Raw genomic sequence first — 20,495 nt, forward strand, 5'->3', positions numbered from 1 at the left:
CAGGAGCTCAGTGAATTCCAGTGTGGTACTGTGATAGGATGCCACCTGTGCAACAAGTCCAGACATGAAATTTCCTCGCTCCTAAATGTTCCACAGTCAACTGTCAGTGGTATTATAACAAAGTGGAAGTGATTGGGAACGACAGCAACTCAGCCACCAAGTGGTCGGCCATGTAAAATGATGGAGCTGGGTCAGCAGATGCTGAGGTGCATAGTGTGCAGAGGTCGCCAACATTCTGCAGAGTAAATGGCTACAGACCTCCAAACTTCATGTGGCCTTCAGATTAGCTCAAGAACAGTGGTAGAGAGCTTCATGGAATGGGTTTCCATGGCTGAGCAGCTGCATCCAAGCCATACATCACCAAGTGCAATGCAAAGCGTGGGATGTAGTGGTGTAAAGCACACCGCCACTGGACTCCAGAGCAGTGGAGATGCATTCTCTGCAGTGACGAATTGTGCTTCTCCATCTGGCCATCTGATGGACGGGTCTGGGTTTGGTGGTTGTCAGGAGAACAGTACTTGTCTGACTGCATTGTGCCAAGTGTAAAGTTTAGTGGAGGGGGGATTATGGTGTGGGCTTGTTTGTCAGGAGCTGGGCTTGGCCCCTTAGTTCCAGTCAAAGGAACTCTGAATGCTTCAGCATACCAAGAGATTTTGGACAATTCCATGCTCCCAACTTTGTGGGAACAGTTTGGGGATGGCCCCTTCCTGTTCCAACATGACTGTGCACCAGTGCACAAAGCAAGGTCCATAAAGACATGGATGAGAGAGTTTGGTGTGGATCAACTTGACTGGCCTGCACAGAGTCCTGACCTCAACCCCACAGAACACCTTTGGGATGAATTAGAGCGGAGACTGAGAGCCAGGCCTTCTCGTCCAACATCAGTGTGTGACCTCACAAATGCGCTTCTGGAAGAATGGTCAAAAATTCCCATAAACGCACTCCTAAACCTTGTGGAAAGCCTTCCCAGAAGAGGTGAAGCTGTTATAGCTGCAAAGGGTGGACCGATGTCATATTAAACCCTATGGATTAAGAATGGGATGTCATTTAACTTCATATGTGAGTTAAGGCAGGTGAGCAAATACTTTTGGCAATATGGTGTATGTTAGGATTCTACCAGGCAGATGATTTTGCTTCCACTCACAAAGATTTAGTTAAGTTCTTATATTCCTGTGTCCCTCATCTTAAATGACATTCATCAATGTTTCAGATATCTCTGCAGATATCATCCTCCTGATATTTTTAGTGGACTTCACTCAAAACATGTCAACACTGGCCCCAATAAAAGAAGAAGTTAAAAACATTTTTTTCTGGGCAGGAATATCAGGACTGTGTGAGCTGTTTTACTTGTGTATAGGTGTAACATGATCCAGGTCAGTGATCCGCATGAAGGGTTTGTGGAAGTAGTGAAGCTGCAGAATGCAGGCAAGCAGGAAGAAGCCGGGGATGAGGATACTGGTGAAGAGCTCGGACAGAGCAAACGTCTCCAGACCAATGGCTGCCAGCCTGAGGACAAAAAACACAGAGGGGGGGGGCTTACAACTTGATTACTTCAGACTTATATTCCAGCTCAAGCTTTGGTATGGAAACATACTGTTCTTCCGTAAAGCCGGTGAAGTTTCTCCAGTATCCGGGGAAGTCTTCAAATTGATAAGTGTAGATGGAAATCAGCACCAGCATAGTATATGCCACAACTAGCCACCAAAATATCTTCAACAGACGCCTCCACAAAGAATAATACACCTGTGAAATAGACAAGATACATATCACAACAGAGAATTATGTTGATCAGGGGTTCTCAGTGCTGAGGTCGGGACCACGTTGGGGGTTGCAAGTCACTGAGAGGGGGTCTCCAAGATGCCTTATAAAAACTAGGAATATTTCTGAATCACACTGTTGCCACTTTACACCAATTCTGCCTAATGTTGACCCATTTTCATCACCCTTTTCCACCAATTTTGCAAATGTAACACTTTTTTGCAACTTAAAATCCATTTTTTTGGCAATTATAATCCCTTTCCACCACTTTTTTCTGCATGTTTATGCCACTTCTAAACAAAATCTTGCTACTCTCTGCCTATTGTTGGCTCTGTTCACACATTATTGACACAATTAACCTCTTTTACCACTTTTTAAGCCACATTTCACAATTTGAAAAGCCCATTTTTGCCAGTTTCAGACTATTTCTGCCTCAGCTGACTCTTTTTTCGTCAGTTTATTTCAAATTTTATCACATTGTATCAAATTTCCACCTATTTTTGCAACTTTAATGCTATTTCAGCCACTTTTGAATCCTCTTTGACCACCTAATATGCCAATTTTTGCTCCTTAAACCAATTTTGCCATTCATTTTTGGTTATTTTTGCCATTTCTAACCCATTTCTGCTACTTTTAGTGTATTTTAATTCTGTGTGTAACAAAAGGATTTTCATTTTTGAGAGGGCTACTTACTACACAAATAAATTTAAATTTGTTTCTTTGATATGAGTGGTTATTATTCAAATATAAAATACCACAGCTTAACTTTACAATGGACTATGACTTTGCTGGCCCCCAGTTTGGCTGGGCCCCTGAAAGCTCTTCCATTTTTCCCCCCTAATAGGCGGCCTTGTCTGCACATGACTGTTCTTGAATGTGCATGACTGTGTTCAGCCACCTTCAGGTACACTGGGGGTCCCAGGTCACTGGTACCTTTATTTTGGGGGTCGCGGGCTGAAAAGGTTGAGAACCCCTGATGCAGATAATCTGATGATATTCTTGAACATTGTGTAAAAAGGAGAACTTTCCAGTGCTATAAATCCACTCAGCATGCATCAGATGGTCCTACCTGATATAGACAGAGGCAGAGAAGGAACAGCAGCATATAGATGATCTTGTATCCAACAAGTTTGCCAGCGAAGGAAACCATGATGAACATCCCTCCGCACACGTAGATCCAGTATTTGGCATAAGAGCTCATCACCATGCCTCCGACAACCTTCAGCATCGACTCATTGCCAGCTCTCTCTTCTGACAGAGGGGTTCCAGACATGGGAGCAGGAGAGATTGGGTATTTTGAAAAAACAAACAGAGCTGCACCTTCTAACCACCTGTCCTTTATACAATAACAGAGACTCTTTTCAGTTTACCAGCATGAACTATGAACAGAAGCTTCCGTATCTGCCGGCTGAGGTGCAACAGTGTCGAATGTTGCATCATATTAAATGAGCTGATGTGACCAAAGAAGAACCTCAGTCACTAAACCACCACCATGAAATTGACCAGCCTATTTTTAAAAAATGTGCCCATAATTTAGAGTAAAACCAAGTCTTTGATCATTATAATACCCTTTTCTGCCACCATCATAATTTATTTGTACATTGCTTTGGCATGGAACTGATGTTTTTCATGCAAGTAAAGGCTATTGAATTAAGAGAGAAAGAGAGAGAGATGTTTTACCTCCTGTAGTGACTTCCTGTAGTGGTATTGCCATTTTTCTCTTTATTCTAAAGTTTTCCTTCACTGACTGACGAACCAGCAGCCAGAATGTTAATGTGAACAGAAGCTGAGGAGAAATAAAAGATACCGTTAGAAAACGCACACACAGATTTCAGTGAAGTTTAGAAAAGTTTAACCTAGTAGCAAAAGAAAAAAAAAAATACCAAGTGATTAAAATATTGTTCAAAGATAAAAATATTGGGGGGAGCAAGTGGCCTAGTGGTTAAAGGTGCTCCCCATGTACGCAGGCGGCCCGGGCTCGAATCCGGCCTGAGGCCCCCTACCGCATGTCTCTCTCCTACTCTTGACCCTGTTTCCAACTCTATCCACTGTCCTCCTCTATCTAATAAAGGCACAAAAATGCTCAAAAATAAATCTTAAAAAAAAAAAGATAAAAATATTGTTCCCAAAGTAAACTTTAAAACTTTGCATGAATAAAAGAAAAATGATGAGAAAGGGAATGTTAGTTAAAAACTTGAGGTTATATGGTAAGAGGAAACCTCTATCCATGAGTTTGGGTCAGATTTTAATGCTTCTAATTCTCAGAATCTGGATCAATAATCATGTCTGAGTTTTGCTGTTAAAGTGGGTCGCATCTAGTGAGGTTGTTATAGTTAACTAAAAAGTAATTAAATAACTAAAATTCAAAAATCATTTTAGTTAACTGAAACTAAATCAAAACTAAGCTTTTCCAAAAAAACGAAAACTAACTAAAACTGTACAGGGCGCTTAAAAAACAAAAATAAAATAAAAATGGAGACAAAATATCCTTAGTTTTAGTCTTTGACACAACCATGCTGACTGGCACGTACACCAGAGACTGGGGAGTGTAAACCTGTCTGCTCTGACTGGTTAAGACTTCACATAGTGGTAGTTTTATAACTGGAGTTGTATTTAAGCATCATCATTAAGTAAATAAAATGCAAAGTGAAGAGTAGTCTGTTTAAATATGTTTTAAAAAATGAAATACGCTCACTCAGCCCCGACATGTATCCGAAAAAACTAAAACTAACGATAAAAGTAATGAAAACTAAACTGAAATGAAGCATTTTTGCAAAATAAAAACTAAACTAACAAACCAGCAGTCAAAACTAACTAAAAATAAACTGAAATTGAAAAAAGAAAATGAAAACAAAATTAAAAAAAAAAAACTATCGAAAAATGCCAAACTATTTAACCTATTAAATCTACTTGGTTACATCATTAGTAAAGGAAGACCCAACAATATTCACAATGACCTAAGCAAAGTTTGAGCAGAAAGTAAAAATTCCTTTAACCAGGAAGAAAATGTAAAAAGAACCAGATTCTAAACAGACATCTGATGAAGTTGTGATGGGATTGTAAAGGAAGAGAGGGAAAAACAGATTCAGGAAGAGCGAAATGGATGAGACCAGAAAGAGAGATGAAGAAGATGCAGAAAAAGAGATGCTGATTTACCCGTGCACAATTATGTTACTGTTGTTTTTTTCTAAATTTAGCACATCTATATCATCAAATAACAAATCATGAATTACAAGCAGACAACTTTAGTCCATTTAACGATCCATAAACATTAAAAGTCTATTTTAATTATTTTTGATGTAAACTAAGAAAATGTTCAATAATAAATCTAAAATTATCACTTTGTTTTAAATATACAGTACTGTGCAGAAGTTTTAGGCATGTAGAGCACTAACGGCTCTTCACAGGTCCTGATGTTCCACAACCCTGGGCTGATGAGAGGAGGGAGGGCGGCCAGAGTCAGTGTCTACACATTTGACTTGTTTGAGTGTCGCTCAGCAGCCGAGGTCGAACTTAACAGCATTTCTTTTGTCCTGTTCTTTGCACGCCTTGTAATACACCCAGCAACCACCAACAGTGTTCAGGTGCTTAGAACATACACACGACAACCAGGGGGTTGTGGCAGCCCTCCTACCCGCCCTATGTCAACAGTATCCTAGGCTATGTTTAAGCGCCACATCTACCCATAACTTTGCCCTAAAGCTGTGGTTTTTGTTTTGTTTTCATCAGATTATTTTCCCATGCCCTTGGTAATATACAAAGACATCCAGAGCATGACCTGGTTTGTGTCAATCCTCCTTCCTGCCCAATGGGGCCCTCAGGTGGGCATACTCGCCATTACACGCCTTACTTCAGCCTCAAACTTCAGCCCAAACATGCCTAAAACTTATGCACGGTACTGTACATTGAAAATGAGACTACATTTGTAATTTCCTAGAATAAAGGCCAACTTCACTCATATCATTCTTATAAGATTTTTCACGAAAAATCTCTTCGTTCCATTCATTGTTTGACAACACATGTATCATCAAATCTCAATATTCCTGAAATAAAGAATGACCATCATGGGATGCTTCTGTCTTACCATGGCTCCTAGTCTCAGACAAGGGTACTGGGGTCGGTCCAGTCCCAGCTGACTGAGACTCATGGTTCCCACAGTGGTGGGCAGTTCAGGCTGAAGCTCCATACCCCAGACGTACTGCAGGCAGCACAGAGCCAGGCCGTAGAGCAGGATAAACGGGGAGCACAGCGTGGCCGCATGCCGTCTGCATAACAAGACAGTGAGGAGAGTTCAGGTCAAACCCTGGAACACCTCAGTTTAAGTCTAGTCATTGTGAACTGTATACAAAACTAATCAATCAAGTTTGAATCACTTTGAAAATAAAGACACATAACATCAGATATAAAGGTCACATCTGAAGATGATGACATTGATCGTCAGACTCCTGATTGGTTCCTCCAGTGAAAGATACCTGGCACGTAGAATCCAGATGAGACAGGCCCATAGCAACAGCACAAACGTCAGCCAGCTGTGATAGGTAATACTCCACACCTGAGCAACGTGAAAACAAAAGTTTACCTGTGCATATTAAAGGTTTGGCTGGAAGTAAACTGTACTGTGTTTGTCTTCTAACATTGTATAAATATATAATATGTGTTTTATTTTAGGAATTACCATCATGGCTATCAGAGCACAGACGTAGCTCTGCTGCATGACCACCTTTCCCAGCAGGAATAATGGACTTTCACTCTGCTGGCCATTAGTGGGAGCACCATCACCTGCCAGAAATAAACACAACGCAGTATTAGATGAATGGAGGGATGGATGGTTCAAATAGTCTGAATAAGGTCACACTAATCAATACACTCCGAGAGACTGTGGCCCCGTAGGTAGTCGGTCCTCAGGCAGTCAGGAGGTCAGGGGTTTGATCCCCAGCTCTTGCAGTCACATGTCGATGAAACCATGGGCAAAACATTGATGGGATTTTTTTCTTTAAACCTAAATCCTGAAACATCTACTGCTCTTGTTAATTCTGCCTTTTTACAGTTATAAAGAAGAGAGACAATCTTTTGATTAAAGACAGAGGAAGGAAATTCAGGTGTTTCATACCCAGGTCTTGCTGGCTCTCCTCTGCAGCTGATGTTTCTCCCCCCCTCTCTGGTCCCAGAGACAGCAGCGTGATCTTAAAGAACCAAACACAACTTTAAGAAACAGAAATTTAACTGACACAGACATTTGACTACTGTATTTATAATCACTTATTTCTGCCTAAGTATGCGAAACATCCAAAGCCTTTTACGATGCTCAGGTGCATCTCAGGGTTTTCATTAGCTATAAGCCATAATCATCCAAATTAAAATAAATAAACACTTGAAATGCATCAGTCTGTTTGTGATGAATCTATATAATGTACAGTCATGGACCAAAGTATTGGAAATTGTTGCAGTTACAAATGTTTTTGGTATACGCATTTTGATTTCCTTTATGTGCATTGGAACAACACAAAAAATCAGAAGAAAAAGCCAAAATTGACATCATTTTACACAAAACTCAAAAAATGGGCCAGACAAAATGACTGTAACCCTTTTAAAGCTGTGGGTAGATCATTTAATTTCAAGCATGTGATGCTCATTTAAACTCACCTGTGGCAGTAACAGGTGCTGACAATCTAGAAATCACACCTGAAGCCAGTTAGAATGTCTAAAAGTTGACTCAACCTTTGTGTTGTGTGCCTGTGTGTGTCACACCAAGCATGGAGAAGAGAAAGAAGAGCCCAGAATTGTCTGAGGACTTGAGAAGCAAAACTGTAGAAAAATATGAACTATCTCAAGGTTACAAGATCATCTCCAGAGATCTTGAAAGTCCTTTGTCCACTGTGCGTAATATAATCAAGAAGTTTATAACCCATGGAACTGTGGCTAATCTCCCTGGACGTAAACATCCATAAACATCCTCAGTCAACTTCCACACAAATCCAGGCTGTCCTGCAGACTCAGGGTGCAAAAGTGTCAGCTCGGACCATACGTGGTCATCTGAATGAGATGAAGCACTAAAGCAGGAGACCGAGGAGAACCCCACTGCTGACAAAGAGACATAAAAAAGCCAGACTGGAGTTTGCAAAAATGTACCTGAGCAAGCTTCAATCCTTCTGGGAGAACATTTTGTGGACAGATGAGACTAAGGTAGAGCTTTTTGGAAAAGCACGTCATTCTACTGTTTACAGAAAACAGAATGAAGCCTACAAAGAAAAGAACACAGTACCAACAGTCAGACATGGTGGAGGGTCAAAGATGTTTTGGGGTTGTTTTGCTGCCTCTGGCACTGGGTGCCTTGACTGTGTGCAAGGAATCATGAAATCTGGAGACTATCAAAAGACTTTGGGCCGCAATGTAGGGCCTAGTGTCAGAAAGCTGGGTCTGTGTCAGAGGTCATGGGTGTTCCAGCAGGACAATGACCTCAAACATACCTCAAAAAGCACCAAGAAATGGTTGGAGACAAAGCTGGAGAGTTCTGAAGTAGGTCCAGATCTAAATCCCATTGAACTCCTATGGAGAGATCTCAAAACTGCTGTTGCAAGAAGTCACCCTTCAAATCTGAGAGACCTGGAGCAGTTTGCAAAAGAAGAGTGGTCCAAAATTCTAGTTGAGAGGTGTAAGAAGCTTGTTGATGGTTATAGGAAGTGATTGGTTTCAGTTATTTTTTCCCAAGGGTGTGCAACCAAATATTAAGTTGAGGGGGGCATTAATTTTGTCTGGCCCATTTTTTGAGTTTTGTGTAAAATTATGTCAATTTTGTCTTTTTTCTTCTGATTTTTTGTGTGTTTTTACAATGCACATAGAGAAAAGAAACATGTGTATACCAAAAACATTTGTAAATGCAGCAATTTCTGGAAGAAATGGTGTATTTTCTGGAAACATTTCAGGGGCGCCGATACTTTTGTCCATGACTGTATGAGTTCACCTTTTTGTATTGAACCACTGAAATAAATCAACTCTTTGATGATATTCTAATTCATTGAGAAGCTGTAGACTTTAAAAAGTATTGGACAAGTTCTGAGTGATGTCAGCCACTTCAAAGCCAATCAGCAGCAGTCGCCATATTGATAAAAACATCTCAAACTCTCAGTCAGCATAGAAACGGACAAAGAGGAAGAGCTTAGGCAGGTCTTCAGCCTCCTGAGAAAGAGCTTCAATGTGCTAACATGCAGTTATATGAGCCTAAACAAGCCTAAACTATATCAACCTAATTTAGCATATCTTACCATTTTTAAAACTAAATCAGATGAGCCATGAAAAAAACCATCAGGACGTGGCCATAAAAAACGGAACTATTCAGACCAAAATACTTTTTTCTGTAAAATCAACATTTTAACATGTGTGTGTCTTCCAGTGCCTCATGAGCCTGAAGTGAACACAATTCCATATTTGCTTCATCTTTTAACCCTGGAGGTTGCTGCTCACCTTTAACACACTGCAAGAAAAGTGACCACATCACACCCATCACTGGCTACCTGTGAGTTTTAGAGCTTACTCTAAATTATACAAATACTTACTGAGTGTTTCAAAACCCTTAAATGGCCAGGCCCCACCTTAGATCGGTTATTTCCTAACTCCCTACAAGCCTAACCACTGATCCTCCAGCAGGGCCCTACTGGGAGTTATTAAGAAGCAACTGATCACAAAGGGTATTTGTAAACCGCATTCCAAATTATTATGCAAATGATATTTTTCTCTGATTTTCCTAAATAGTTGATGCAAATGACAGGAATCAACGCTATTTCAATCAAAAACATCTTAACAGGCCAAGTTCCATGTTAACATAGGAGCCCTTCTTTGATGTCACCTTCACTATTCTTGCATCCATTGAACTTGTGAGTTTTTGGTTGAATTTCATTGTAAGATGTCAGAATATCCTCCTAGAGCTGCTGTTTTGATGTGAACTGCCTCCCACCCTCATAGATCTTTAGCTTGAGGATGCTCCAAAGGTTTTCAGTAGGGTTGAGGTCAGGGGAGGATGGGGGCCACACCATGAGTTTCTCTCCTTTTATGTCCATAGCAGCCAATGACACAGAGGGATTCTTTGCAGCATGAGATGGAGCATTGTCATGCATAAAGGTAATTTTGCTACAAGAAGGCACTGTTCTTCTTTTTGTACCATGGCAGAAAGTGGTCAGTCAGAAACTCTACATACTTTGCCGAGGTCATTTTCACACCTTCAGGGACCCTAAAGGGGTCTACCAGCTCTCTCCCAATGATTCTGGCCCAAAACATGACTCTGCCATCTCCTTGTTGACGTCGCAGCCTTGTTGGGACATGGTGGCCATCCACAAACAAGACCGTTTGAAAATGAGTCTTCATGTATTTCTGGGCCCACTGCAACTGTTTCTGCTTGTGAGCATTGGTTAGGGGCGGCTGAATAGTAGGTTTATACACGACTGCAAGCCTCTGGAGGATCCTACACCTTGAGGTTGGTGGAACTCCAGTGGCACCAGCAGCTTCAAATACCTGTTTACTGCTTTGTAATGGCATTTTAGCATCTGCTCTCTTAATCTGATGAATTTGTCTGTCAGAAACCTTCCTCATTATGCCTTTATCTGCAGGAACCCATCTGTGCTCTGAATCAGCCACAAACTTCTTCACAGTACGATGATCACGCTTAAGTTTTCATGAAATATCTGATGTTTTCATTCCTTGTCCAAGGCATTACACTGAGGCTTTTCAGCAGTAGAGATCCTTTTTTTCCCATACTGCTGAAACCTGTGGCCTGATTAATAATGTGGAACGTCCTTTTTAAGTAGTTTTCCTTTCCACCTGGCAAACTAGTTATCACAGGTGTCTGAGATTGATTTCAGTGATCCAAAGCACCCTGAGACACAATACCATCCATGAGTTTCATTGAAAAAACAAAAAAACAAAAAGAATGTTTATGACACTAAAATCCAATTTGCATAATAATTTGGAATGTGGTGTAAACAAATTGTGATTATCATATTATTATCTTCCGGGTAAACCTTTGGTTGATTCCTATTCTTACCTGCACATCCTCCTCCTTTAAGACACCACTTTTCTCCTCCTCTTGCTTCTCCTCAGTCTGCTGAACACAAAATCATAGTGGAAGTTACACATAAAGTACGTCTTTTTTTTTTTTTTAAATACTCAGTTATACTGAAAAGGTTTGAATGGTTGCAGAATCCTCAGCAGACGGGTTTTCACTGTAAATGATTTTGTCCTCCTCTGCCTCCCTACTTTAAAAACTAACAGATCAAGAAAGTGCCGAGGCAGGAACCATCACATGCAAAGATATTCATTCGTGAATAAGATTGAAAGACTCAGGAGTTGACCATTAACATTTTCAACTTCCTCCAACAAAATCTCCACAAACATTCCAGTAAACTTTCTTATTATTATAAATGTTTTGATCTGCTGTGGATACTTGAAAGTCGATATAGAGACGAATCTACCTGGTTTGGCGGTCCATGGCATCCTGTTTTAAGAACGGTTGCTATGGTAATGTAGAGGAGGAACAGTATTCCTGGGTTGACATAAACCGGCCAATCATGATCAGTGTTAAGGTTGAGGTCATAGGGTGCAGAACAGTTTCCTGGTATGATGATGTCCTTCAGACCAAACAGTCTGGCAGGATCACAGAAGAAGAGAAGGAGAAACAACAGGAAACCACTGGTTATTGATTCGTAGAAGGTCTTAATGCAGTAACACTGGTTATTGATTCGTAGAAGGTCTTAATGCAGTAACAGCTGGCATTCTCACTGAGCAGTCACACTGAAGAATAACGTTCTGTTCAAAAATAGGTGGAAAAAAAACAACTAAGACCTGGCAGCGACATGTCTCTGTGAGGTAAACGATTACTGAAACAGTAAAAGTTCAGTGTTGGGTGAAGAAGAAGAAGGTGGGTGGATCCTGTGGTAGTGGAAACGGTGTAGATCAGGGGTGTCAAACTCAAGGCCCGGGGGCCAAATCCGGCCAGTGGCACAGTTATACCCAGCCCACCAGATGAGATCATATTTTTATTATAACTGGCCCACCAGTATGACGTCTGCAGATTTCCTCCATTATAAAAATGTGAACTTGACCTTGAAGATTGAAAATATCCTTGTTCAGACATAAGAATTAGAAATAGTAAAGAACGAAAATAAATTTATAGACATTCAGGAATGTGGGGAAAAAAAAACGTGTTTTCCTTTTGTATTTTCTAATTTGCAGTAATGGTTTAGACTTTTTTTAAATCATATTTTGACCTTTTCAAATCATAATTTTAACTTTTATCTCATATTTTGACAATTTAGATTCACAGTTTTATTTTTTTAAGTCATATTTTTTTGTTTACCACTCATTAAATTAAATATCTTACACTTTGACATTTTCAACTCCTCACTGCAAATTTTAATTGCAAATATTAACCTTTTCTATTTAAAATCTTAATTTAAGCTCATCTTTGGACCTTAAGAACTCAATATTTTTAATTTTATGTCATATTTTGACATTGAAAACTCATTATTTAGAACTTTATCTTATATTTTAACCTTTAAAACTCTTGATTTTGAATTTTATCTCACATTTTCACCTTCTAAGCTCTTGATTTAGCATTTTTTCTCATATATTTACATTTCAACCCCTAAATATAACTTTTAATCCCAAATTTTGACTTTTGAGATTAAAAATTTTAACATTTTTTATCTTATCTTTTGACCTTTAAACCCCTGTTTTTGAATTTTATCAAATATTTTGACATTTAAAACTCATAATTTTGATTTTTTTAGTACTTTAACTGTTAAAGATTATGATTTTAACTTCTGACTTTTTTAAAATCTAAAAATCATTTATCATCAATGTTATATTTTTCCCCCTATAATTCATTACCAGTTAAGATGAGGTTGACAGTTTATGGGAAATTTTGGCCCAGTTAGGCCCTCAGGTTAGACCCAAAATCAGAATTCGGCCCCTGCTGTGATTGAGTCTGACATCCCTGGTGTAGATTTTTAACCTTAATGGTGCAGATGCATGCTTTGTACACTGCTCAAAAACATAAATGGAACACATGATCATCACAATGTAACTCCAAGTCAATCACATTTCCAAGATTCCAACCTGTCCAGTAAGGAAGCACTGACGGTGAATCAGTTTCACCTTCTGTTGTGGGGCACACAGCAGGTGGAAAGGAGAGGCAATTAGCAAAACAATCCCTATAAAGGAATGGTTCTGCACAGATTATTTCCCTCTCCTCAACCTTTCTGGCTGATTTTTGGTTACTTTTGCATTTTTCCAGTCCACTAGCGGTAGCATGAGGCGGTATCTGCAACCCACAGAAGATGCTCAGGTAGTGCAGCTTGTCAAGGATGTTGCATGCATTCGTGGCAAAAAGATTTGCTGTGTCTCCTGGCACACTCTCAAGAGCACAGAGGAGATACCAGGAGACGTGGAGGGGACCGTAGGAGGGCAGCAGGACCACTATCTGCTCCTTTGTGCAAGGAGGAACAAGAGGAGCACTGCCAGAACCTTCAAAATAACCTCCAGCAGGCCACTATTGACACGTTTCTGCTCAAGCTGTCAGAAACAGACTCCATGAGGGTGGTATGAGGACCCGATGTCCACATGTAGGGCCTGTGCTGACAGCCCAGCACCTTGCAGCCCGAATGGCATCTGCCACAGAACACAAGAATTGGCAGATTCACCATTGGCGCCCTGTGCTCTTCACAGATGAAATCAGGTTCACACTGAGCACATGTGGCAGACATGAGAGAGTCCGGAGACGCCGTGGAGAATGTTCTGCTGCCTGCAACATCCTCCAGTATGATTGGTTTGGCTGAGGCATATCCTTGGACGGCTGCGCAGAGGTGGCCTGACTACCATTAGGATTTTACCCACATGCTGGGTTTCCTCAGTGCTCGGCCTCATGTGGCTGGAGTGTGCCAGTAGTTTCTGCATGATGAAGGCATTGATGCTATGGACTGGCCTGCCCATTCCCCAGACCTGAATCCGATCGAACACCTCTGGGACATCATATCTTGTTCCATCCACCGCCACCACGTCGCACCACAGACTGTCCAGGCAGTGTTAATTTTGTTGACACCTTTCTTTCATGACAAAAGCTAGACTAAAACTAACAAAAACAGATCTGTGATGACTAAAACTGACAAAAACTAAGCCTAGTTTTTGTCAGAATGACTAAAACTAGACTAAAATATAATGTAGTTTTCGTTGGACGTTCAAAATCTGTGATATTTCTCCACTGTGGTGAATCTGTCAAAATGCAATGCATCTGTATCTATTCTGCCTCTCAGCTGTAAAAAGCAGGGACCCAAGGATTGGCAGGGTGCAGAGAACACACTACCATGATTTGGTACCAGATTTAGGCAAGAAAATAAATGTTTGGACTAAAAGTAAAAACTAAAATGTGAGGACTTTTTATGGACTAAAACTAGACTAAAATATTTTGCATTTTTGTCAACTAAAACTGGACTAAAACTAAAAGGGGAAGAAATTACTAAAATGTGACTAAAACTAAAATGAATTTCATTTTAAAGACTGAAACTAAAATTAAAAATAGCTGCCAAAATTAACACTGTGTCCATGAGCTGACTGATGCCCTGATCCAGGTCTGGGAGGAGATCTCTCAGGAGACCATCCGTCGTCTCATCAGGAGGAATTTCACAGAAGTTGGATCAGGCTGTGATCTGATTTTTGCACTTTTATTTAGAGTATGACTCTGACTCCAGCCCTCCATGGGTTAATAATTCTGGTTTCCATTGATCGTTCTTATGTTATTTTGTCCCCAGCTGTTCGACTATGTAATGAATAAAGATTTTCAACTGGAATATTTCATTCATCCAGATCTGGGATGTTATCTAAGTGTTCCCTTTATTTTTATGAGCAGTGTATGCAAGGTGGCAATGACCTTTGACCACCAAAACCTAATCAGTCCAGTTTTTCCCTTTATGCATTCATGAAACATTGTGCTCATAATATCTGAGGCCGTAGCATTTTAACCTGTGACCTCCAATATGCATGACTTTACCTTTTGGTCAGTGGTCATTTGTGCAGTTTGAAGAAAATCCCTCAAAGCATCCTTAAGACATTTACGCTGACGAAGTCACAAAATAACAGATCGAAGACGTCTGATCATTCTTGATTTAAGGACAGAGCAGCCAAAATCAGGAGGGTACATCTTAGACTTTTATTCTGCTTTGTCAGAACCAAAGAATCTTTGGCACACAAAGCAGAGGACAAATCAAACATCTCCTTTGTTTTTAGCTGCATAAAGCTTGCATTGCCTTCATTATTCTAGTAGTCAATTTTCCATTTGTCTTGCTTGCCTACTTGCCTTTTTTGCATGCAGAGACAGCGATTTGACTTTGATTTGTTTGCAAAAAAACAGTGCTAAAGTCTTGACATCTGTCCTCCCTGCTGATAACTACTGTATAGAGCCAGTTACAGTGGATTTGCAGAGGGAAGGCAAACTTGGACTAACTTGCCATCATTTCCACCACTAAAACAAAGCCAACTAAAAATATTGAACTGTTTCATGCACAGTGTCCATCACTCTTACCTGGCCCACAGGGTCTGTGGGGGGAACAGGGCCTGGGCCAGCAGACTCTGGTACAAGTACAAACAAAGCATGTGCCCTGATGTGAAGAAGCCCACCATCACACAAAGTGCATTGAAACCCAGGTGACTGATGGGAAGGTGGCATGCCCACCATGTGCACACCCCGATGAAAAGCAGGAAGTAGATGGCTGAGAAGGCAGAGGGCAGCGTGATCCCTGGGAATGAAGAAAAGAGTAGATGTGAGGGGGTAATGTCTGAAATGCATGGACTGATTACCATATTAGAGCTGGATCTATGAATGTTGGCATCATATGAGAGCAATCACTGGAGTTAAGTGCTGTTGGACTGTGTTACTGAAACTGTTGTGCATGTTTTGCCTATTAAAGGGACCGGGAAAGAACCTGTTATCTGTTTTAAATACAACCAAAGACAAATATCACTTGGTCTAAACCAACCAAGAATAGCCATAATATTTGTCAAGCTTATCTTAGAATTCACAGTGAAAGCAGGGTGAAGGTTTCTTTCCAACACAGTATCTATTAAAAAGTGAAAGCTCCTGCAGCAGCATGTTCAGTGCAATGACTGTTATTGCAGTGATGCAATTATTAAAAAATCCAGTGTCTCTTTTTTCAATGATCACTGTAAATGTTCAAACTGAGGTGTGAAATAACCGCTTTGCTTTGCTCTCACTGTTGTATTTTAACGTGGACCCTGGGAAAGTATTGTTGTTACACAGTTCCTACCAGCCAACGCCAACAGGCTGATGGCCAGGATCCTCCCCAGGTCCCGCAGAACTTTCAGCGCCGTGGCCTTCAGACGCTCAGCCAGCTGCTTCGCTTTGGTGGCGGTGGAAACTTCCTCATCCAGGTCCCCAGGTAATGACCTCTCCTCCTCATCTTCATCCTCTGATGCCTCCTCCTCTTCATGATCCTCCTCATCATCTGTAGTGTTTTCTGTTGTATCATCTTCTAGCTACATTTGGAAGCAGATGAAAAAAAGTTCCAGTTAGTCAGAACGGAGTCAGGTCACACATTCAATGATAAATGTGGAGGTTTTCAGACTTACAGCTAATGCAGCGCCTATAAATAAACACCAGTGTCCCACAGAACTGTCGTAGGTTATGTTACCTTTAAAAATTTAGAACTGTAACAGTTATACTATTGCATTCTTTTTATATTTTAATTCCATGCCAATAGATTCCTATTTTACACGACACGCCAGATGGATGTGTTTCACATCCATCTGGTAAACCTCCCATAGACGGGAGGAAAACAGGAAACTCAAGTAGAGAATAAAACACCAGAGCACAGAGAGAGAAACAACAGAGCATTACTAGAGACTTCTCTGGGAAATAAGAGCACACAAGGACAAGGAACATAGGAGATAGAAACATAATAATCACAAAACAACACAAAAGAAAAACCAGAACCATAACAGCAGTATGAGTAAACATAATCATAGAACCTTTAGCCAGAATAATACAAAGACCATTTGAACAAGCAGTAATAACAGGCCGCGCTGGGCCCTGGGTATTTATCATAGGGTTCATCTGCAGATGCAGTAACCTCTGCCTGCCTTTGCCTTTTCCAGACTCCATGTCTGTCATCAGGCAAATCCATCTTGCAAAGCTTCAAGAGTGCACACGCGCACGAGAGAGATGGGTGTGGATGTCGGGTCGTGTGTGTTAATGTGTGTGCGTGTGTGTCTGCCAGAGAACTAAACTCTCGAAGAACGATAAAGACGGCACATTTTGCTGTTTTGGCGTTGGCTACGGCCCACAGTAGCCTGTACTGCAGGGATCATCAAGAACATTCGCACGAGGGCCAGATTTAGTCTCAAGAGAAACTCTGGGGGCCGGACTTTCAAATACACAAAAATTAAATATGTTGGTCTGATTGAAATATTATTGTAGTTGTATTTGTATTTTCTTTCAAAGCATTTTTAGTCATAACCAGTGAGATCTATCTCTTTTATCTATAACGCAGCAGGCCATAAGGAGACAGGCCTGACAACAGAATCAGCCAGACCCCTGAAAATCCAAGAGAATGAACTCTCCCCAGTTGTGATGTAGCACCAATATCAACCCATTTTTTTACACTTTTAACCCTTTTCTGATACTTTTTGCCCCCCTTTGCCTCTTTAACCCAATTTTGAAAGATTTTCACCCCAGTTAAACCACTTTTTCTGCATGATTTATCCCCTTTGTGCCACTCTTATATGAATTTTTGCCACTTTTCTTTTATATTTGCCACTTTGTAACCTCTTGCACAATTTTTTAGTCATTTGTAACCAATTTTTTATACCTTTTGTGCCATTTCTCCTCTTATACAAGTTTTTGCCATATTTTAACCTCTTTTCACTTCTTTATCTGGTCATTTTTGCAGCACTTCTGCCAACCTTAAACCTTTTTATAAATATGGACTTATTATGGCAGTAAATCTCTGTAAAAACAGATCAAACAGTGCTCATTCTAAAACTGTTTCAATGTTATTTTTTGTGGGTTTGATTTAACAGCTGCAGACATTTATAGCCAAAAGATTCTCTTAAAATCTCCTTTTCCTCCTTTTCTGAATTTAATGATCTTCCAGGGGCCGGACAGGAAGCTTTGGGGGGCCTGATGTGGCCCCTGGGCCTCCAGTTGATGATCAGTGCTGTACTGAGTTAGTGAAAGCTTATACAAAACTGAGAAACGTCCTGTTGTACAGGAAGAATGGGGGTCCTGATAAAATAAACGGTTACATGCTTCAGTATTGTACATTATAGCTTCCGGCGTGAGGAGTTATGATTTTGCCTCAGGTTATTGTATTGTACACCCAGCTGCCACATATGCTAGTGATACAGACAGATGTTATGATCAGATGTTAATCTGTGCTCTTCATCGATGTGTTAAAGGAGCAACCCCCGGCATCTAAAGGTGAGATATCAAACACAATCATGTCTGTCTCCCGTAACATTTAATAATTGTGATAATAAGCCTATTTATCTCTCTGAAAGTGGAGTGTGTGCATGTGTGTAACCCTAATCCTAGTTGCTGTATCGATGATATGAAAACTACAGATTAATTCTGTTATGTTGTCGAGCTTCTGCTGTTTTTTGAGGAATAGAGATGCAGGTGGTCATGCACCTGAATCAGTATGTTGTGATGGTGGACCGTTGTTGCTTGTCGTTTTATAGCTATAGTGCTTAAGCTGTCAGTGGACTTCATGGAGTATTATACGTTGGTCAAAAAAAAAGCACTCAATATTGATTATTGGGTGGTTTTTGTGCATTTTGGTGGATTTTGAACAGGCTTTGGGCTGGAAACTATCTGGCAACACTGTCCATGTTACTTGTGGTTATCTCATTGGAGAACAGCTGCAGTTTTATCACAACTCGACCACATTTCTTTATGCAATAAATTGCAAGCAACAGCAAAGAAAGTTTTTTAAAGTGGAGATGTTTCTACCCTTCTGCTGACACACACTCGCACTGACGTAATGTAGAAGCTTCTATCTGTTGTTTCAGAACATTAGAGGATAAAGTCAGACCTGAACTTCCTCTTTCTGCTTTAAACTCCTCTCTATCCATGGAGGATCAGCGCATCAGCACCGGTTATGTGTGTGTGTGTGTGTGTGTGGGTGGGTGTGTGTGTGTGTGATAGGGGTGGGAATCACTAGTGGCCCAACGATATGATATTATTATGATACTTGGGTCATGGTTCAATATTATTGTGATTTTGAACATTTTGAGAGAGAGTACTGCGATACCATATGTTGCGATCCGTACCATTTTTTCCACCGTTTAGCTGATTCAGCATTATTTCTGCCCTCATGTTTGTTGTATTTCTGCAGTATTTTATTTTCATGTAGCACTTCATGCAAACCTCATGTGTCATGTCCATCTCATTCGTGCTCTGCTTCATTCCTAATGTCCTTCCCCTGCTGCTAACATGTTTGTTGTTCTAACTTTCTCCTGCTCTATGACCGTCGCCTCTGCCGACCTCACTGGACAAACAATCGTCCAAACAATTGATCTTATTTTTCCATTATCATAGACTTCAGGTCATATTAGCAATTCATTTGAAAAAAATTGATACTTGGTGGACGAGACGATACGATATATCACCAGACAAAATATCACGATACTATACTGTATTGATTTTTTCTCCCACCCCCAGTGTGTGTATGTGTGTGTGTGCTCCAGCTGTGTGTCTCTGCCGCTTGTGTGAGCCAGGGTGTGTAGTGTGTCTGAATATTGTTTGATAAATACTCCGTCAATATTCTTTGTTTGTTAAGGGCGATCTAAATGATAAAACCTCCGCAAACGTGCGCACAATTTAAGCGTTATTAAAACCTTTGTTATGTTTGTATAATAATTTTCCATATATTGATAATTAACGGGTATAAAAGACGAGAGAAACTTTGAAACTTTAAATCGGTTCACTAAGGCAGTGAGAAAACAGAGGGAGAAGGATAAAAGTTTGTAACTGATCACTTAGGAGTCAAAAAAAATCAACTAGACAGTCCAGGTTTAATTTTCTCCATCTATTATTTAAACAGATATTTGAATTATTTCAGACAAACGTATGAAGACACCTTACAGTCTAAAGGAGGACAGAGTAGAGGACAGGAGAAGTTTGACTCTCAACATTCTCTGGTGGAGATTTGTCAGAGTGAAAATTAGAGATGTTCTTGTAATCTGCTGTAGTTTTTCTTAATAAACAGCCAATTAACAGGATTTTAATATTAGCATAAATTTCATATCCAATGAAGAAAACAAAAATCAAGATGACTGTCTCTGACAGTGAAGTAAGAACTATCTCTGTGGTGTGCTGTGTACAGGGAGAGGTGCTTTATTAAGAGGAGAGCTGATATTGGTATATGCAGTAGCTCATAGTTTCCAAACACAGAGTGGCTAGTAAGTTTGCAAAACCACTAGCCCCTCTGGCTGGTGAGCAATAAGGTTAATGTCAAGCCCTGGATATAGCATCAGTTTAATCAGAACTGGACCACATTTCTTCCTTTAAACAAGAGCAAAGAGCCAAACTGAAAGCTGCTCTTGGTGGAGGAGACGTTCCACATCATAACCCACAGTTCTTAAACTACAGTCGTGTTTGCTGGTAGGTTTGTGGCAGAGCTGTGTGCTAATATGTCTCTTTTTGTTGCTCTGATTGTCCTGTGATAAATATGACAGAC

At 40.4% G+C, this 20,495-nt stretch overlaps 1 protein-coding gene across 3 annotated transcripts in view; it reads right to left on the reverse strand.

Moving 5' to 3' along the window:
* piezo1 (piezo-type mechanosensitive ion channel component 1) overlaps positions 1 to 20,495 on the reverse strand; it is a 127,895-nt gene that overhangs the window by 50,839 nt on the left and 56,561 nt on the right. For 2 of the 3 annotated variants that reach the window (XM_041789293.1, XM_041789291.1), the window contains exons 5-16: positions 16,065 to 16,293; positions 15,323 to 15,536; positions 11,220 to 11,391; positions 10,793 to 10,852; positions 6,869 to 6,941; positions 6,434 to 6,537; positions 6,231 to 6,310; positions 5,843 to 6,023; positions 3,439 to 3,544; positions 2,828 to 3,009; positions 1,595 to 1,743; positions 1,348 to 1,506 (exon numbers count right to left, since the gene is read on the reverse strand). In XM_041789293.1, the coding sequence (XP_041645227.1) occupies positions 1,348 to 1,506; positions 1,595 to 1,743; positions 2,828 to 3,009; positions 3,439 to 3,544; positions 5,843 to 6,023; positions 6,231 to 6,310; positions 6,434 to 6,537; positions 6,869 to 6,941; positions 10,793 to 10,852; positions 11,220 to 11,391; positions 15,323 to 15,536; positions 16,065 to 16,293 (1,709 nt within the window). The remainder of the gene's footprint in view (positions 1 to 1,347; positions 1,507 to 1,594; positions 1,744 to 2,827; positions 3,010 to 3,438; positions 3,545 to 5,842; positions 6,024 to 6,230; positions 6,311 to 6,433; positions 6,538 to 6,868; positions 6,942 to 10,792; positions 10,853 to 11,219; positions 11,392 to 15,322; positions 15,537 to 16,064; positions 16,294 to 20,495) is intronic. The other variant, XM_041789292.1, reaches the window with a different exon arrangement.

This window comes from Cheilinus undulatus, linkage group 6 (genome assembly GCF_018320785.1).
Source record: "Cheilinus undulatus linkage group 6, ASM1832078v1, whole genome shotgun sequence".
Taxonomy (NCBI): Eukaryota; Metazoa; Chordata; class Actinopteri; order Labriformes; family Labridae; genus Cheilinus; species Cheilinus undulatus.